The 19,822-nt window shown below is 32.5% G+C and overlaps 1 protein-coding gene across 2 annotated transcripts in view; it reads left to right on the plus strand.

Moving 5' to 3' along the window:
- The window catches only part of NIPBL (NIPBL cohesin loading factor), a 185,762-nt gene that overhangs the window by 122,857 nt on the left and 43,083 nt on the right, over positions 1 to 19,822 (plus strand). For both annotated transcript variants that reach the window (XM_081307128.1, XM_081307129.1), the window contains exons 12-24: positions 2,439 to 2,636; positions 2,891 to 2,962; positions 3,094 to 3,183; positions 5,294 to 5,397; positions 7,667 to 7,753; positions 10,792 to 11,023; positions 11,917 to 12,068; positions 12,629 to 12,709; positions 13,343 to 13,443; positions 15,469 to 15,607; positions 17,604 to 17,686; positions 18,250 to 18,382; positions 19,250 to 19,393. In XM_081307128.1, the coding sequence (XP_081163254.1) occupies positions 2,439 to 2,636; positions 2,891 to 2,962; positions 3,094 to 3,183; positions 5,294 to 5,397; positions 7,667 to 7,753; positions 10,792 to 11,023; positions 11,917 to 12,068; positions 12,629 to 12,709; positions 13,343 to 13,443; positions 15,469 to 15,607; positions 17,604 to 17,686; positions 18,250 to 18,382; positions 19,250 to 19,393 (1,616 nt within the window). The remainder of the gene's footprint in view (positions 1 to 2,438; positions 2,637 to 2,890; positions 2,963 to 3,093; positions 3,184 to 5,293; positions 5,398 to 7,666; positions 7,754 to 10,791; positions 11,024 to 11,916; positions 12,069 to 12,628; positions 12,710 to 13,342; positions 13,444 to 15,468; positions 15,608 to 17,603; positions 17,687 to 18,249; positions 18,383 to 19,249; positions 19,394 to 19,822) is intronic.

Consider the following 19,822-nt stretch of genomic DNA (forward strand, 5'->3'; position numbering starts at 1 on the left):
AAGGTTTTAATGTACTTTAATCAATTGGTTTCCTAAAATCAAAAACTAAGGAAATATTTTGTTTAAGATAGGGGAAAGGATTGAAGAATAACTTTGAAAGTTGGGCCACACAGGCTTAGATAACTGTAGAACAAACATAAAGTCAGCGGGTGCCCTGGGGAAAACAAAGAGTGAGTATATAGGAAGCTAAAGAGAATTTTGGAAAGGGAAGGTAAAGAATGCCCAAGTCGTAGTTTATGTACCTCTCACTTGAGTCCCTTCCTCTCCCCTGCTTTTTCGAGAGTAATGAGGGAAATGAAAAAAGCCACAGTGAGTTGGGATCCTGGTAACCTCATTATAGCACACACAATGTCATAGAAGTTGTTTGGTTTTGTTATCCTCTACCCCATTTTTATTCAAACTACATAAACTAATGAATATGAAGAAAAATTTCAAGGGTCTATAAACAGTTGTCACAATACAGCATATTATATGTAATTACTAACAACTGTGAGATTTTTTAAGCATTTTCTGTTCATGAGATTTCACACTAGAGGGGCTGAGGTTGTGGCTCAGTGGTAGCATGCTTGCCTAGCATGCATGAGGCACTGGGTTTAATCCTCAGCACCACATAAAAATAAAAAAAAAAAAGATATTGTGTCCACCTAAAACTAAAAAATAAATATTAAATTTTTTAAGATTTCATGCTAGAAATAGATTTCTTATCAAAATAGTTACAGTGCAGAAAGACTAAAGTAGCTCATTAATTTTGGTTCATGTCAGACTTCATATCTGAGATCACAGAATACTACTTTCTGAACAAGTTTGTTTATTAGTTGCCAAATCCTTATTTGGTGGGCATTTCAATACTTTGACAAAACATTGAGTGAATATTATAAAGAAATGACCTGTTTCTCATAGACACACACACACACACACACACACACACACACACACAAACCTACTTATAGTAATATATGAGACAACCCTTAAAAGGGAAAGGGGGAAAAATCCTATTTCTCTTCACATACTTCATAACCAAATTCATGACTGATTATGAAGAAAATCATGATTTTAATATATTTATTTACACTTGTCCTTTATATGATCTCGCTATGCCAAACCTATGACCACAAAGAAGTGGAAACAGAATTAAATTCCTTTTCCTGCCATGTTGTTGATAGATTGGACAGAAGGGTTGGAACCAGAAACCAAACTAGACTTGAATAGGAATAGTTAGGGCAGCAGATAAGAGTAAGTAATTGTGTTATCCACATATAAGGACACTGACAGAAGTATAGATAGATGAATGAGCCAGAGATTGACATCCTTAAATCAAAGCCAAGTAGGGAACTCAAAAGGTTTGTCTTGAGTATTTGTGTGTTGATCAGTTAGGCATTCAAAAACAAGACAGTCAGAAGCAAGGGAGTCAAGCAGCAGACTAAAAAGTATGTCTCTGTCAGCAACAAGTGTTCCCTCTGATAAGCAGTGTATGATTTCAAGGTAGGACACATCAGTTCTCTACCCTGGTTTTAACTTGATGGTGCCTACACTCTAGAGTAGGTATGATAAATATGTCTCCCTTGTACTTCACTCCACCTGTCACTGCAGAAATTTCTAATCTGTCTTTTTTTCCTGAACTGTGATGCTTTCTTGGGGCTCAGAATTATATTCAACTTAATACTTTAGGCAGCTATTACCAGTTGATCAGAGTTGATATATCAAATGAAATCTGTTTGCCACATTTGCCTAGAGAATCCTGTCAGTCTTGTGATTTTAAACAGAATGCTTAGATTCCTGGAAGGATGGGAAAAAGACTGAAAGTAACATATAAACATGCTAATGTAGCATGCATAAACTTCGTGGCTTTTCTCCTTGGGTTTAACAAGCCTATTGTTGGAGAGCTGAATTCAGTAATTAGTGTTTACAATATTGGTTTATTCTATCTCTGTGGGTTTGTAATATTAGGTCATAAGAGTCTATGGAATTTATTGCTAAGTTGTGGGTGTAACTTAGCTATTAATTGATGACATATTTGGTTACTCATATTCTGTAACACAAAAGTTGACTCAACATCCAAATCCTGCTCCCCATCAATAATATAAATGCTTTAACATGATTCTGTTTTTTATCCAAATATTAAATAAAGGTTGTTTTACAAGCCTTAATTAATCTTGAAGTTTACATAAAATCTTTACTGACATATTGAATACCTTTTATTGAAATGTGTACTGTGTTTTAATTCTCAGAACCTTCCTGTTCTGTTTAGTAACAAACTGAATTAATGTAAAAATTTTTAATTTTAGATAAATCTAAACTTCTGAATAGACAAAATTACTCAATTCCTAGACCCACAGAAAGAATACCCCTCCCCCCCAAACATGGTTCATTTGTAAAGTACAAGTTTTAATAGTCTTTTTAAATGAGGTAAATTATTTGTCATGGGGATTTGCTTCTAGCCTCTAGGAAACGACATAAAAAAGATGATGATAAAGCTTGGGAATATGAAGAACGTGACAGAAGAAGCTCTGGGGATCATAGGAGAAGTGGCCACTCTCATGAAGGAAGAAGGAGTTCAGGTGGTGGTCGTTATCGAAACCGAAGTCCATCAGATTCTGACATGGAAGATTATTCTCCTCCTCCCAGCCTTAGTGAGGGTAAATCATCAGTGTAAACAGCTTTCTTACATACAGATTTAAATTAGGGCTTTAGCTTTGAAGAATATTTTATATCTTGTTTTGAGTTACTTAACTCTTGATTTTAATTAAGACAAAAGTAAATATTTAGTTTGGATTTTTTTATCATTATTGTTTAAAGTATTTAATTAATGTTAAGGAACAAACTAGGAACAGAAATGGAAATATTTTAAATTGTCATTCCTGCAGTTTAGTATTTCTTTTGTTTATTTCAGTCGCTAGAAAAATGAAGAAAAAGGAAAAACAGAAGAAAAGGAAAGCTTATGAACCAAAACTAACACCTGAAGGTAACATTTTAGGGTTTGTTCTTTTTTGTTTCCTTTTATTTTTGTGCTTCTTGATTATTTTTTTGTTTTTTGTCTTCAGCTTCATTTATCTACTTGGAATTTGGATATAAAAAAATTTTTTTCACTTGCAGAAATGATGGACTCTTCAACTTTTAAGAGATTCACAGCATCAATAGAGAATATTTTGGATAATTTGGAAGATATGGATTTTACTGCCTTTGGTAAAATCAATTTAAAATATGTTTATTTATCTCTTGTATATACCTAGCTTTTTGTGAATTCTCTAGAGCATTATAGAGGCATGCGCTGTGCTATCAAGGTACTTAAAATCTAGTTGTGCATTTAGGTCTAGTGCATGTTATCAAGAAACTGAAAACTTTTACACAAAAATCAGATAATAAATTAGTCAAGTCTTTTTTTATACAAGTCTGGGGGTGAGGGAAGAAGGATCAAATCCAGGGCCTTTAGCCAGGTGTGGTGTAGCACACTTATAATTCCAGCAGCTCCAGAAGGTGAGGCAGAAGGGTCACAAGTTTAAAACCAGCCTCTAAATAAAGAAATAAAAGCCTCAGCAACTTAGTGAGACCCTGTCTCAAAATAAAAAAGAGCAGGGGATGTGGCTTAGTGATTGAGCGCCCCCAGTTCAGTTCCCAGTACAAAATAATTAAAAATTTAAAAAAGCAAAAACAAATCCAGGGCCTTTCTTCCATAGGCTCTACAACTGTAGTATCATTGATTTACATCCTCAGGCCCCAATTAGTTAAGTCTCCGTATACCATCTTTTTAGAATCCTGAAAGTACAGCTACAATACTAGGTTAAAAGAATTAAAGAAAAGTCTTAATGCAGGTGAGGTTTGAATAGGCAGAAATAGGAATCTATTAATTTATTGTAATTGTATTTATTGAATCCTTACTGTACCATGTGTGTAGTGCTTTATTTTTACAATAGTATGTAAAGATTATCTCTGTAAATATAAAAATGAGTTCATAAAAACACTGCTTACAATAAATAGAGGTACTCAAAAATCTTATGCTACCTTCAGCTGATAAAAACACTAAGGCCTAATTTATTTGAAAACCTTATGGCAAATGTTAATTCTGATACAATTCCATCTATTTGAGAATACCTTTAAAGGTATGTTGCTCTCTTTATTTTTTATTTTTTAGTTTTGGTGCTGGGGATTGAACCCGAGGGCGCTCAACCTCTCTATATATGTATATATATATATATACACACATACACACACATATATATATATTTAGCTGTAGATGGACACAATATCTTATTTATTTAATTATTTTTATGTGGTGCTGGGGATTGAGCCCAGTGTTTCACGCGTGCGGGGCAAGCGCTCTACCACTGAGCTACAACCCCAGCCCCCTTTTTATATTTTATTTAGAGACAGGGTCTAAGTTGCTTAGCACCTCGCTTTTGCTGAAGCTGTCTTTGAACTCATAATCTTACTGTCTCAGCCTCCTGAGCTTCTGCGATTAAGGTGTGCACCACTGTGCCCGGTGCTCTCTTTATTTTAAAAGTGTTTGTTCTGTGAAAATTAGTGTAAATAACATTGTTTTTTATGATCATGTTGAGTATCAGTTTCATCTTTTTAAAAACTTCGCAATTCTATACTGAGAAATTGTCTTCTGTGTCATTTAGGGTCCCAAAAGGAAAACAGAAGCACTCTCAAATTAGGATACTTTGAGGTGGAGTTATTTACAAATAGATTAATTATGAAGATGGGGGTGAAGTAGTGCCAGAACCCAGAGTTAACTGCCATGGACTGTTACCATCCCTACACCCAAATGAATAAGGGTAAAGAGAAATCATAAGAATTCACTTGATAGGAAAAAAAAAATGTTATAGAGCAGGTACAAAAGAAGCAGTATTTTTGGACAGATCCAGCCTGAGACCTCATAAGAAAGGAGTCAGGGATATAAATAGCCTGACCTCACTCTCCTTCTCTTTGATCTTCTGACAGGGTACCCCACTGGCTGAACCCAAACAGAAGCCAGAGGGCATGGGAGACTATTGATGTAGTTCATACAGGTCAGCCTCCTGGGACAGAGAGAATGGTTGAAAAGGGTCAACAGTGTACCTGTCTACTATAGTAAAGACAAGAGAGCTGTCTGTCTTCCCATTTTAGTCAGAACTCTTTAATTTTACTCCTTCCCCTTTTCATTTAGGGTTTGCTTGAGATTTACAAAGGCCTTTTAATTTATTTGTTTAGTTTATTTATATTTTTGTGGTCAAATTTTTTATTAAAAGTTAAACTTACCATCTTGAGCTATTTCTTTTACCTAAATTCTATATTTGTTTGTTTGGTTTTTTAGGTGATGATGATGAAATTCCTCAGGAACTGCTCTTGGGAAAACATCAACTTAATGAACTCGGCAGTGAATCCGCTAAAATTAAAGCAATGGGTATAATGGATAAGGTATCTCAGTAAAGTAAAGTTTATAAATTTTCTGGTTTTTTTTTTTTTTTTTTTTTTTTTACTGGGGATTGAACTTGGGTACTCAACCACTGAGCCATATCCCCAGCCCTATTTTGTATTTTATTTAAAGACAGTGTCTCACTGAGTTGCTTCGTGCCTTGCTATTGCTGAGGCTAGCTTTGAACTCGTGATCCTCCTGCCTCTGCCTTCTGCACTGCTGGGATTACAGGCATGAGCCACCACACATAATGTTTTCAGGGTAAATTTATAAAGTTTATGGAAATAATAATGAAAACTCGTTATTATTCTTAAAAAGTCCTTGAGTGAAAGTAGTATACTATAGATATTATAAGGAAAATTATATTATTGTTTTGAAAGAGCATGGGTCTTGAAATTTTTTTCAGTTTTACAAATATTTAGATTATTAAATGCAGAAATACACAACATTTTTCTTTGACCTTTACTCATTTTGGATTATTAAAGAGTAGATGTGCAATTTTAACATGTTACATCCCATGGTATAGAATATTGGTTTTAAAATTGTTATTAAATATATATAGCCTCATTTTTTTAGTGAGTTGTCTTCCTGTGAGTGCACTGTCACTAAGAAATAGTTTTATTTCACTAACGAAATAGCAAATTATTTTACCAGTGATAACTGCAAGCAACAGTGACAGCATCAAGATTTAGCTTCCTGAGCCAGGCACTGTGGCGCATATCTATAATTCCAGCTCGGAAGGCTGAGGCAGGAGGATTGCAATTTTAAAGAAACTCAGTGAGAATCTGTCTCTAAATAAAATATAAAATAGGACTGGGGATGTGACTCAGTGGTTGAGTACCCCTGAGTTCAGTCCCCTATACCCCCCCACCCCCGGTCTACCCCCCCCAAAAAAAAGAGTTAGCTTCCTGCAGTCTTTATCTGCTATCATTCACACCTTAAATTGCTGTATGATTGCTATACAAAGAGAGTTTCAAGACAATTTCCCTCTCCTTCTCTTCTGACCAAGGTCCTTTCTGAACAACATTGTAACTGAGTCTTAAGTTTCCTGGTCTATAATGTAGGTACAGTGATCTAATCTTCAGAAATACTAAAAGAATTAATAAAAATATTATGTTGACTTGTGGAATCAATTCCAAGCAATTTAATCCTGTTTAACTTTTCTATTTTATAATTTTAAAGCAACCTATAAAGTATTTTGATGTTTTTATAAACCTAAAGTATAATTGGTTCTTCATTTTTTGTTGAAATATTATGCCATGAATTTGATTTTTAAAGCCAGACATACCACAGTTAACATTTATTGTGCCATTAGTTCACACCAGAATTTCTATATATGGTTGTAGATATTGGTGTAGTTGTGTATAAGAATATGTCAAGAGTTTTTTGAGGTGCCTGTGCCAGTCTTAGATATTTCTTAATTCCATAATTACATGTTAGTTAATATTTCAACTTATTTGCAAAGGCAAATTTGCTAGATACAACCAAAGTATAGATATTTATGAAAAGTCTCAATGCTTTAATCTATTATGAAATAGTCCAAAGCAGTGTTTGGGGAAATTTGCTTCTGTACTACAGCATGAGTAATCAAACTGGGTTTAACATCAGTTGCTTTGTTGGTCTCCTGTTGGCTCTTCTGGCTGATTTGGTTGAATGTCCCGGCAGCATGCTAGGAACTAAGTAGAACACTATTAAATCAAGAGAATCTGAGTAAACAGTTACCTCCTGATGATACTAACTTTTTAAATACAGAAAACATCCTTTGTAAGAAACTAAACAGGAAACATTTTTTAAATGTCTAAGAAGGATTTCTAAATAAAGCCGTGTTGTTTCAATTCACGTTCATAACTTTTATCATTCACCTTTTCATGCTTCCATTATTCAAAATGCTATCTGGGATTATAAATCTGCTGAATAACATTATAGTGTGAAGCTAAGTGATAATTAAATCAGTGGGTGAAATCTTTAATGTATACATGTGTTCATGTGCAAATTCACTGTCACTTCCACAAGGGCAGAGGGCCCAGCATCAGAACACATTGAGTCTTACCTGGATATATGCCCATTCTCTTTTCTCAGGGTGTTTTCAGAAAAAGTTGAATAATTCTTTACATACATGGAATTTAAGATTCTTTGAAGGGAAGCTATTTTTTCCCCACTCTTTCAAGTAGTAATGTTATGTTTTTCACAGCCCAAAAGGAATAATTGTTTTTTGAACAATTTATAGTTTTTTGCCAGTAATTGATAAAAAAATTTATGTTCCCATTTTAGCTTTCCACTGATAAAACTGTGAAAGTCCTAAATATCTTGGAGAAAAATATTCAGGATGGATCAAAACTCTCCACTTTGTTAAATCATGTAAGTGTAAATTAATATTGTTGATTTTACCCTTAATATTGTTAAGATACAAATTTTTTCACAAGCAACTTCAATTTATATGGAAAATTCCATATTTCATAATTTGAGCTTATTACTACAAATTATTAATTGTATTTCTTAACATTTCTAATAGAATTTCACTTTTAGTAATTCAAAATTAGTGTTATACATTGTCAATTTCCAGCTTTACCATGAAAAGTCAGATAACTTTTTTTTTTAATATATTTTTTTTAGTTGTAATTGGACACAATACCTTTATTTCACTTTTATTTTTATGTGGTGCTGAGGATCGAACCCAGGGTCCCGCACGTGCGAGGCAAGTGCTCTACCACTGAGTCACAACCCCAGCCCCCCCCAGATGACTTTTTTTATTTTAAAAGTGAATCTTGACTTTGCTCTTCCTTGTATGAGTGTTTAAATTTTCATTTTATAATGTTGTATAAGTAGTAAATCTTTTTGTTGATCTTTTAGAAAAAAGTGAGAAACGTTATGCTGATTTCCTAATGTATACTAAAACATTAATCTTTTATATGCCATTTTTATACCTAGTTCAAAGGTAGTTGAAAGGATTCAATGGGTTAGTTCATGTAGTGTTTAAAACCATATCTGGCATGTTGTAACTATACACTAAATGTTAACTGTAACTGTTACTGCATTTTAATATGTTTATATCAAAAGCAATTGGAACATGGTTGCATGAATTGACCAAAGTACATTTTCAGACGTCTACCTTCCTAGCATTGTAGCTAACTTTATAAATCACATATGCATTCAAATTGATCTTGATATTTCTAACATTAATGAAAACAAACATTGATATTTATAGGAATTTAGTATAAGAGATAAGATTTAGGGAAGTTTTAAGTCAATGAACTTTCTTTTTTTAAAAAAAGTCTAGGGGATGGGTTGAGGTTGTAGCCCAGTGCTAGACCACATGCCTTTTGTGAAGGATGCCTGGTTCTGGGTTCATTCCCCAGCACCACATAAAGGAAAAGAAAAAACACAGTGGGGTGGGGGACTTGCATATATGTCAGCAGTAGAGCTCTTGCCTAGCATGCATAAGACCCTAGATTTTATCCACAGCACCACAAATTAAGATAAAAAGGGTTGGGGGAGCCTGGTGAAAATTTTCAAAACATAAAAAAGTTCATACTCTCCTATAGCACTGGCCACTTTTAATACTTTTGAGATATAACCACAGTTCCATTTTTGGATATATGTGTGGGTGTGTGTATTTATAACACACTGAATTTTGTTTTATCTTATGAAATAATTTGGTGTTTTTAGAAGCCACAGGTTTGCTAAGTATCCATATGGAATAAGACATGGAGAAAAAATAGTCTTAGGTAGTAGTTCTCTGGATTATTAAATGTATGTTTTTGGTTTTTTTTTTTTTTTTTTTTTTGAGGTTCTGGAGGTTGAACCTAGGAACTCTACCACTGAGCCATAGCCCCAGCCCTTTTTATTTTTTGTTTTGACAGAGGATCATACTAAATTGCCAAGGCTGGTAGCATCAGCCTTGTGATCCTCCTGCTTAAAACCTCTGAGTAACTGAGATTATAGGAGTGCACCCCTGCACCTGGCCTATATCTATACTTTATAATTATTATTTTTTGTAGTTGTAGATGGGCGGAATGAAATGCCTTTATTTTATTTGTTTATTTTTATGTGGTGCTAAGGATTGAACCCAGTGCCTCATACATGCTAGGCAAGTGCTTTGCCACTGAGCTACAGCCCCAGCCCTGTATCTATACTTCTCAATACCCTCTTTTTTAGACTAGTTTTGACATTTTTTTTTTTATTGTTGTTGTTTGGTTTTTTGTTGCTAGGGATTGAACCTAGGGCCATGTATGCTGGGCAAGCACTCTACCCACGGAGCTACATTCTCATCCCCTTGGCTAGTTTTTTAATCATATGGAAAAAAGGCTAAAAGAAACCTGTAGTGGCAGTCTACTCTATTGTTTCTATAAGTTACTTAAAACTTTGCCAAGAAATTATGGGTTCTGGGACTGGCAGTGTAGCTCAGTTGTAAAGTACATGCCTACCATTCATAAGACCCAGAAGTAATACTATAACATGAAGTTTGTATTTCATGAAAAAGAATGTGATAGGGCCTGGGTTGTGGCTTCGTGGTAGAGCGCTTGCCTAGCAAGTATGAGGCACTGAGTTCAGTTCTCAGCACCATATATAAATGAATAAATAAAAAAACAGTTTATCAACTTAAAAAAATATATTAATAAAAAAAGAATGTGGTAAAAATATTTGCACTTTTAATAGTAAGCTTTAAAATATTCCCTCCCAGTTGTAATGTCAAGTTGCTAATGTGTGAAATAAAAGGAAGTCTTTTGTCAGTTGTTGAATTAGAAAATGAGTTATGTCTTCAGTAGTCTTTTTATCACTACTTTGGGTGCGGTGAAGTTGCTGATGTTTGATTCTAAGGTCTCTCATGCATGGTAATAAGCGCATGCTCTACAACTCAGTTATATTGCCAGCACTGAATATTTCTACTTTTAATTTCAGTTTCAGAAATACAGTGTGGTTAATAAACAGGTATTAGGAACTGCTCAGTCAATAAATTTGACTACTTATAAATAAAAACTTCCCATGTTAATTTCTCTTTGTTTTTACTTAAAAAGTTATTTTAACTATCATATTTATACCCAAGACACAAAATAAATTTATATGCAGTGTAGTGTGGTAAGTTAAAATCTTAGATCTAGATAAAGTACACAAAAAGTAAAGGTAACCATAATTTATCACTGGAGTGTCACCTACTGGGGAAATTAGGAGGCAAGTATATCATGTTTGCAAATACTGATAACAAAATTTTTAAAAAAGAAAACCTTGCCTAAAGTAATATAGTATTTGTGCTTTATTCCGGATATTCTTTCAGAGTATGCACATCAAAATCCTGTGTTTTCTACCATTGAAAATCAAATATATCATAATTTTTTATTGATGTTGTAGACTTATACATGTGTTTATTTCCACTTCATTAAACATGTGCTCTTTTATAGAATAATGATACTGAAGAAGAAGAAAGGTTATGGAGAGACCTTATTATGGAGAGAGTTACAAAATCAGCAGATGCCTGTCTTACAACTATCAACATTATGACATCCCCTAACATGCCAAAAGCTGTATACATTGAAGATGTAATAGAAAGAGTTATACAGTACACTAAATTTCATTTGCAAAATACACTTTATCCTCAGTATGATCCTGTTTACAGATTAGATCCTCATGGAGGTTAGTTTGTCCATGTATGTGGGTAGTTTTTAATATAATATCAAAAATGTCTGTTGTAAATTTTCCCATGTTAGATGAGTCAGAATATAAGAAATATATAAGATATTCCATTTTAAAATGGAATCAAAACTATTAGATCACATAAATCATACTAAACATTGACTTTGGCTTTGTATTTGAGTAGAATATAGAACTCTTAGTTAATATAGTGTTTCCCTAATTATGATTTTTTTTTTTTTTTAGCACTGAGAGGTTAACATCCTAATCTGAAAATCTAAATGCTCTGACATCTGAAACTTTTTAAAGTTCGTGGGGTTTTTTTCCCTTTTATTAATGCATTGTAGTTATACATAATAGTTAGGTTCATTTTGCCAAACATATACATGCATAGAATTTGATTTACTCCATTTTAGTCCCAAGTTCTACCATCCTCACCATCCTTACTCCTGAAATCTGAAGCTTTGTGAACACCATCAATAATAATGCTCAAGAAATTTGGGGATTTTGGAGTATTTCATATTCTTGTCTTAAGGATGCTCAACTGGTAAAGTCTATGCAAGTAGTACAAAATCTGAAGAACTTCGAAATCCAAAACTCTTTGTTTCCAAAAATTACATAAAGGATACTTAACCTGTATTTATGTATGATTGAAGGTACTTTTACTAGTCAAGAGAAAAATCCCAGATGCTCCTGTTTCTGTTACCACTTTTCCCTAATTTTACCGAGGTAGTTTTCTCTTTTAATAAATAACTGGCTTTATTTGCCAGATTGTGTTTTAATGTAGCCAGAAACAAGATTGTGTTCTTTTAATTCAGAAAATCGATTTTAGCATTCATTATGGAAAAATATTAAAAGTTGCTATTTTCCTTATCTTGATATTTCTTTCTTTTTAGGAGGGTTATTAAGTTCAAAAGCCAAACGAGCTAAATGTTCCACTCATAAGCAGAGAGTAATAGTAATGCTTTATAACAAAGTTTGTGACATTGTTAGCAGCCTGTCAGAATTGCTAGAGATACAACTTCTTACAGACACAACAATTCTTCAGGTAACTTTTTTTTCTTTTTTTAAGCATTTTGTAAATTTTTAGATGAAACAATATAAGAATAGAGGATCTGATGAAGTCTTGTGTAATCTTGTTTTACTCAGTAATAATGTCATTTCTACATTAATTTTTTGCATTCAGACAATGTTATAATCAAATTAAAGAAATTAAAGTTCAGGGGAGTTTTAAAAAGAAACATTTTGGCTAGAAGAGAAATGAATGTAGTATAAATTCCAAACTCTAAATTCTTTGAAAGATATTTCCTTTACAATATGTCAGGATATTTTCACACAGGAAAATGAATGGTTTTTGTTTCTTTATATTTACATGGCATTTATTAATCTAAAAGATAGATATTAGAAAAATGGCAGCTATGAATCAAGGTAACTAATGTATGAGCTAATGTCCTTGAGAGATGAAGGGGAATAGATACTGACTACATGAGGGAAAGAAAATGCCCTCTGAATGTCTTCTGGTAAAGTTACATGTTGTTGGAGTACCAACTAGTAAGATACAATATTACTGAAATCAACTAAAGATATTTACTTATTTTTTCTTTTCAGGTTTCATCCATGGGAATAACACCATTTTTTGTGGAAAATGTCAGTGAACTACAGTTGTGTGCCATTAAATTAGTCACTGCAGTAAGTATAATCAATTTGTATTTTTAGTTATTCCCCAGTAAAATAATATTGACATCATTTAATCCAGACTTGGAAAATTAATGTAGATTCCTGGTTTCAAGTAGGTTAATTTTGCTATCAGGATTATTTTATGTGTCTTATTAGATTCTGTGAACTAAGGATTCATCTTTTTGTTCCATGAATTTGTCTAATTAATCTGTGTTCCAGCTAAAAATTCCTTAATATTTATAATAAAATCAGAATGGTTTGAAGTCACTTAAATTTTGTCTTATTTCCATATCCAAAATATCATACCAAATGATACAATATATTCTTTGACTTCTTTTTTTAGTTGTAGATGGTTACAATACATACCTATATATTTTTTTTTTTATATGGTGCTTAGGATCAAACCCAGTGCCTCATACCTGTTAGGCAAATGCTATACCACTGAGCTACAACCCCAGCCCTATTCTTTGCTTTTATAAGAATGTTGTAATCAATAACAGAAAATTTGAGCAAATTGTCTTAAGACATTATCATTGAAAATGAAACATCTTCATTCTAAATAAATAATATTTTTATTACATGTATCATTTTTGCTTTGTTTCCTAATATAATAGTTTAATTTGTAATCTTATAATTACTTAACAGGTATTCTCAAGATATGAAAAACATAGGCAGTTAATTTTGGAAGAAATTTTTACTTCACTTGCAAGATTACCAACCAGCAAGAGGAGTTTAAGGAACTTCAGGTAACTAATTATAGAAGTAGTCAAGTAATGAAGAACTTCGTAATATTATAACCAGGATACATTTATTCATCATTTCTGCCTGATTTATATTCTTTATGTTCTAATGACTAAATAAAAGGCAGTTTAGTTAGAACATCATGAAGAGTAGCTTAGATATGGGGAATCATATTTGGGGAATTCAAAGTAGTTCAGTCATCCTCAAACGTCAGGATCTATGGCAGTATTTTATAATTTTGGTTTATATAATCAATCAACAAACATATGACAAAATGTTCAATATCTCTAGCAATTACAGAAGTGCAAATCAAAACTACTCTAAAATTTCATCTCACTCCAGTCTGAATAGCAGCTATTAAGAATACTTAAACAACAATAAGTGTTGGCGAGGATATGGGGGGAAAGGTACACTCATACATTCCTGGTGGGACTGCAAATTGGTGCAGCCAGTATGGAAAGCAGTATGGAGATTCCTTGGAAAATTTGGAATGGAATTACCATTTGACCATCTATCCTACTCCTCACTTTATACCCAAAGGACTTAAAAATAGCATAATACAGTGACGCAACCACATCAATGTTTATAGTAGAACAATTCACAATAGCTAAATTGTAGAACCAACCTAGATGCCCAGTAGATGAATGGATAAGGAAACTATGGTGTATATATATACACATATATACACACACACACAATGGAATATTACTCAGCATTAAAAGAGAATAAAATTATGGCATTTGCAGGTAAATAGATGGAATTGGAGAATATTATGCTAAGTGAAGTAAGCCAATCCCAAAAAACTGAAGGCCAAATGTTTTTCTCTGTTATATGGATGCTAATCCATAATGGGTATGAGGGTGGTGCATGGGAGGAATGGAGGAACTTTAAATAGGGCAAAGTGGAGGGAGAGGAAGGAAAGGGGCATGTGGATAAGAAAGACTGTGGAATGAGTTGGACATTATTACCCTATATAGATGTATGAAGACACACACAAAAAAAGAGTGAGGCCTATGACTTGGACTTAATTTTAAATAGTCGTAAGCCATTGAATGTTTTGGAAAGAGCTGAAAGATTACTCTTCACAGCAATATAAAGAATAGACATGAGGGCTGAATACTTTTAAATCACTAAGTACACTCTAATAAGGAATGTTATCCATTGCTATGGTATTATTGTCTTTGTTGTCAAAGGGAATTCTTTAGTGATTATGTTGACCTGGCATGTAGGTTTATTTTTTAAATTACTTTGAAGGCTGTCTTCTATAATTATTTTTATCTTAATTTACTTTTAGACTCATGTTTATTGATAAATGTCTGTTATCTGTTAACCCTGAAAAAAATAACTATCAATATATAAAAGAACTCTTATTTTTGTACAACCTCTGTAGAACAAAGCACTTGTCAATTGATTTTTCATAATCTGTGCCACTGACATCATACTCACAAATGATCAAGAGTTGAATTTGTATTCAATTTTTTTTTAAAGAGAGAGAGAGAGAGAGAATTAATATTTATTTTTTAGTTTTTGGTAGACACGACATATTTATTTTATTTTTATGTGGTACTGAAGATCGAACCCAGTGCCCCGCACATGCCAGGCGAGCGTGCTACTGCTTGAGCCACATCCCCAGCCCCAAAGAGTTGACTTTGTATTCAATTTTAATACCAAATGACCACTTCATTCAGCAGATGGAAACTGAAAGCTTTTATCATTTCAAAATCATTTTGATAAACATTCAGTAATTTTTCATTATAAATTTATCTGCAGTGCATATAAAATAGAAATTTGGATTAACCATTGTATTTTTCTTCTGGCTACTTTAATTATCTAAGCACACATTGCATTGGCATTTATTTGGTATTTTTTATTACTCATTAAAAATAATTAGACCTAAGAACACTGTTAGAAGGACTAAAGACAATGCTTAGAAATATTAGTAAAACTGAAACTTTCAGATAATGATTGACTTGTAAAATAAGATTTTCTTCATACCCCGTATAATTCAAACCATTTTTTCCTTACTAAAGGTTAAATAGTAGTGATATGGATGGAGAACCTATGTATATTCAGATGGTTACGGCACTGGTTTTACAACTTATTCAGTGTGTAGTACATTTACCATCATCAGAGAAGGACTCTAATTCAGAAGAAGACTCAAATAAAAAAGTAAGGAAATATTTTAAAGTTTTATAACTTTGCACTTTAACAATCAGAAACACATATATTCTCTGTAATTCTTTAAAAAATCTGAAGTTCTTAATTAGGATTTCATGATTGGCCTTTTAGTTCTTATAGAGCATTGGATAAGGTTTTAGAAGACTGGAATTCTAGTACTGATTTGTAGCTACAGGTCATAAAACATGCAAATCTTTTTGACCATTTTGGGTTTCTTCTCCAGCTGTAAAATGAAGGTAACAATACTTAACAGGCCTACTATCCCAGATTGTGAAACTCTAGTGAGATATTGAATATGAAAGTGAATATAATAACTCTAACATGTAACATAAATGTGCAACATATAAATATAATTGATATGGAATTCATATGGAAATGTGTTTATGCCTTCCCTGATAGGTTACTCTTTACTAAGGTTTTCTCTGGTATCTTTGTTTTTGTGTTGTTTTGTTTGTTTGTTGTAATTCTGGGAATTGAAGCAAGGCCTCTTTCCACTGCTACGAAAGTGCTCTACCATTTGGCTACACCCCTATTCCTCTCTTGGTTCTAATAGACTCAGTTGACACTTGGACTTTTCCAAGTTCTATAGTTGTACCCCAACAAAAGTTTAAGAAACAGAAATAGTTTTATTTGTCTATTCTGTTATAGCTAAATACTAATAAATATTACTAATATGTCATAGTTGACAAATATTGTCCAAAAAGTTGAGATCCTGTTTGTTTCTCTCCTCCTTTTTTTTTTTTTTAAAGACCTTTATTTTGTTTGTTTATTTTTATGTGGTGGTGAGGATCAAACCCAGTGCCTCACATGTGCCAGGCAAGTGCTCTGTCACTGAGCCATGACACCAGCCCCTATTTCTCCCCTCTTCTGGTCCCATTGTTTTGTCTCTAATCTTCATTTCTTTACCATAGGGGACCAGTATCATGAGTATGTTTATCTTCTTCCATTAATTTATTTATCATTATAGATTTCAGTAGGACTATTTTGTTTTTAAAATGTACATAAATGATAGTGATATATGTACAGTTAATATTTTCAGTCAAGATTTTGGGGAGGGGCATGTGCTGCGGATTGAACTCAGGACCTTGTGCTTATAAGGCAAGCACTCTACCAACTGAGCTATATTGCCAGCCCTCAAGATTGTTTTTAATACACATAACTCAGGTTATTTTTTAGTTGAATTAATAAAGCTATAGTAGAATGTTGTCATAGCCTAAAGCAAATGCTTTTTAGATGTACTTAGAAGTATAATTATTAAATTATAGAATACATACATTAATTTCACTTAATGTTGTCAGTTTGTTCACCAAAGTGATATTTTAGTTTACGTTTCTTTATTATTATTATTTTACCTAGTATGGTCATTATGAAATTATATCAGAGTTTTATTTCATGTTTCCCTAATGAATATTAGTGAGTTTGAGCCCCTTTCCTTGTATTTGTAAACATTTGGATTTCTTCTGCTATGTGTTGAATATTTATATCCTAATCTTAAAATTTGCAATGAATTTGTTGAATTTTCCTTTGAATTATATTCCATTGTTTCATAAACTTTGAGGTTGGAGTATTCTTTGGTTGGTTTTTGTTTTGCTTTTGCTTTTTTTGTTGTTGTTGTTGTTGCATTGCTGAGGACGGACCCCCAAGGCCTCATTCATACACTAAGCACGCATGCATTCAGTTACCACTGAGCTACAGCCCCAGCCCTGAAAAATTATTTTTGTACTTTTAGTTCTTATCTTCTTATCCTGACCTGTATCGCTATAAGCAACGACTCACTGCATTTTCTCTCTTAACAAACTCTACCAGTATTTTTATCCTTATAGTTTTAAAATTTGTTTAGTATGCTAACTGTGGCTTTTCTTTTTTTATAGAAAAGAATAAATATTTAGTATTTGAATGTATTTATTACCTCTGTTTAGTAATAACATGGCAGTAGCAACAATAACTTATTTCTTACATCATTATAAGTTCATTTTTCTCACTGTAGGTTGACCAGGATGTTGTCATTACCAACTCTTATGAAACAGCTATGCGAACAGCCCAAAATTTCCTTTCCATCTTCCTTAAAAAGTGAGTAAAATTAACTTAAGTCTGATTTTTATTTTCCACAGTATATACTTTACTTAGAAAAAAGATGAATCCAGTTTCCTGCCATAATCTGAACTTAGGGTACACCTCCCTGGTCCTTGCTTTCCTTATCTTTAAAATGAGGCTGTTAGAATATTAACAGTTTAAGATTTTTTTACTTTCTTATGTTAGACCTTAAGGTACTACATTGAAGTTCGGTAATTTTTCTTCACTAAATTTTGAGATATTTTACTCAAAGTTTGTGGAGAGAGGTTACTTAACGTCATAATTATCATAATTGTGGAGAGAAAAAAACAGTGGTTGTTTTTTAAAAGTTGTTATGGTTTCCAGAAAATAATGTTAATTTTGGTTAATAAGTGAATTCCCTATACTGGGGGGGAAAATGGGGTTTGAGAAATAGATCCATAGATCATATTTTGTCTAATGTCCTCCCATATGCCTTGTTTCTAAAATACAGAGAAAAGATGAATCAGTTAACAAGTTTAGTTGTAATAGTAGACATGTCACCTAAATTAACATCCTTTTCATTATTTGTCCTTGAATAGATGTGGTAGTAAGCAAGGTGAAGAAGATTATAGACCACTCTTTGAAAATTTTGTTCAAGACCTTCTTTCAACAGTCAATAAGCCTGAATGGCCAGCTGCCGAACTACTCCTTAGTTTGTTAGGGAGACTGTTGGTAAGAGTATAGCATTTAAAGATTATTAGATTTCTAGAAGACAACATAATGAGGATGTACTCTGATTCACAGATGATGAATTCTTTAAAAATGTGTAAGGAAATATGAACATTGCATCTCTATTTTTGCATGTGTATAACTGTACACTATATTACCAGTACTTTGTGGAAAACGTTAAAATGTGAATTTTAGTAGTTTCATTTTATTATATAAGAAAACAATGCTTTAACATTTTTGGTTTGGTTTAGTTTGGTTTGATTTGGTTTGGGGCTATTAACATTCTTAGTTTAAAACATCTCAACAATGAGCCACAAGTTATTTTATTTACTCATTTCAAAGCATGAAACTAACTAATATGAAATCTTCATCATCTTTAAGAGTATTTCCAAAACTATATGGTTTTAGTCCTCATGAAATACAATAAGAAAATGAAAAGAAATATTGTGATTTTTCTTTTTACTTTTAAAGTACATTTGGATTTGTACAATATAAACTGTTACAAAGCTTTTGAGAACTTTTTGTGAACTGGGAAATATGTTAATATTATTCTAAAACTATTTAATGTTTCATAGGCATCAGAATTCAACCCCTAAGAAATTCTTACTCAGTAACATTCAATTTTATACAGTTGAGTCTGCACTTTTTAAAAACTGACTATGCTTTATCTGTAAATTTTTTTAGCAAATGAAAATGTTCAGATTTCACAAAACGATAAGGCAAAAATCACTTTATGGACAGTACACAAGAAAAAAAGTTTAAATTCCAAATAGTTCAACATAGATTTAAAATTTATAATCTTACAATGATTATTAAATATAAAATGGTAAATTTATATTAAATATAAAATTACTTAATTTTGATGTTTAGGTTCATCAGTTCAGTAATAAGTCAACAGAAATGGCTTTAAGAGTGGCATCTCTTGATTATCTTGGAACTGTTGCTGCACGACTAAGGAAAGATGCTGTTACAAGCAAAATGGATCAAGGCTCTATTGAACGAATTTTAAAACAGGTATTGAGATAAAGATTTAAAATTATGGAGATAAATAATAGTTAATTTCTTTAGATGTTTTTACATTAGTGTTTTATTTGTAGTTTCAAAATGAGATTTATACTTCTAAAAGTGGACTTTTTGAAGTTCCAAAGATGAATTTAATACTTTAGGGTAAATTATGTAAAGTCCTTAGTTTACTTTTTTTTTTAACTACTGTTGTGAATGCATAATGTTATTTTTATATTTGGTTTGGCTTAATGGAGATATAGCTCAGTGGTAAAATGGTCACGTAGCATGCTTACGGCCTAGGGTTTCAATTCTTAGCATCACCAAAACAAAACAAAAAAAGCTATGTTTGGTTTGACATTTAAATTTTTTAATTACTAAGATGGTGATGTGGCGTGCCCATTCAGATTATTTTGTATCTTTAAATGTTGTACATCTTAT

This window comes from Spermophilus citellus, assembly GCF_964194105.1.
Source record: "Spermophilus citellus genome assembly, chromosome: 1".
Taxonomy (NCBI): domain Eukaryota; kingdom Metazoa; phylum Chordata; class Mammalia; order Rodentia; family Sciuridae; genus Spermophilus; species Spermophilus citellus.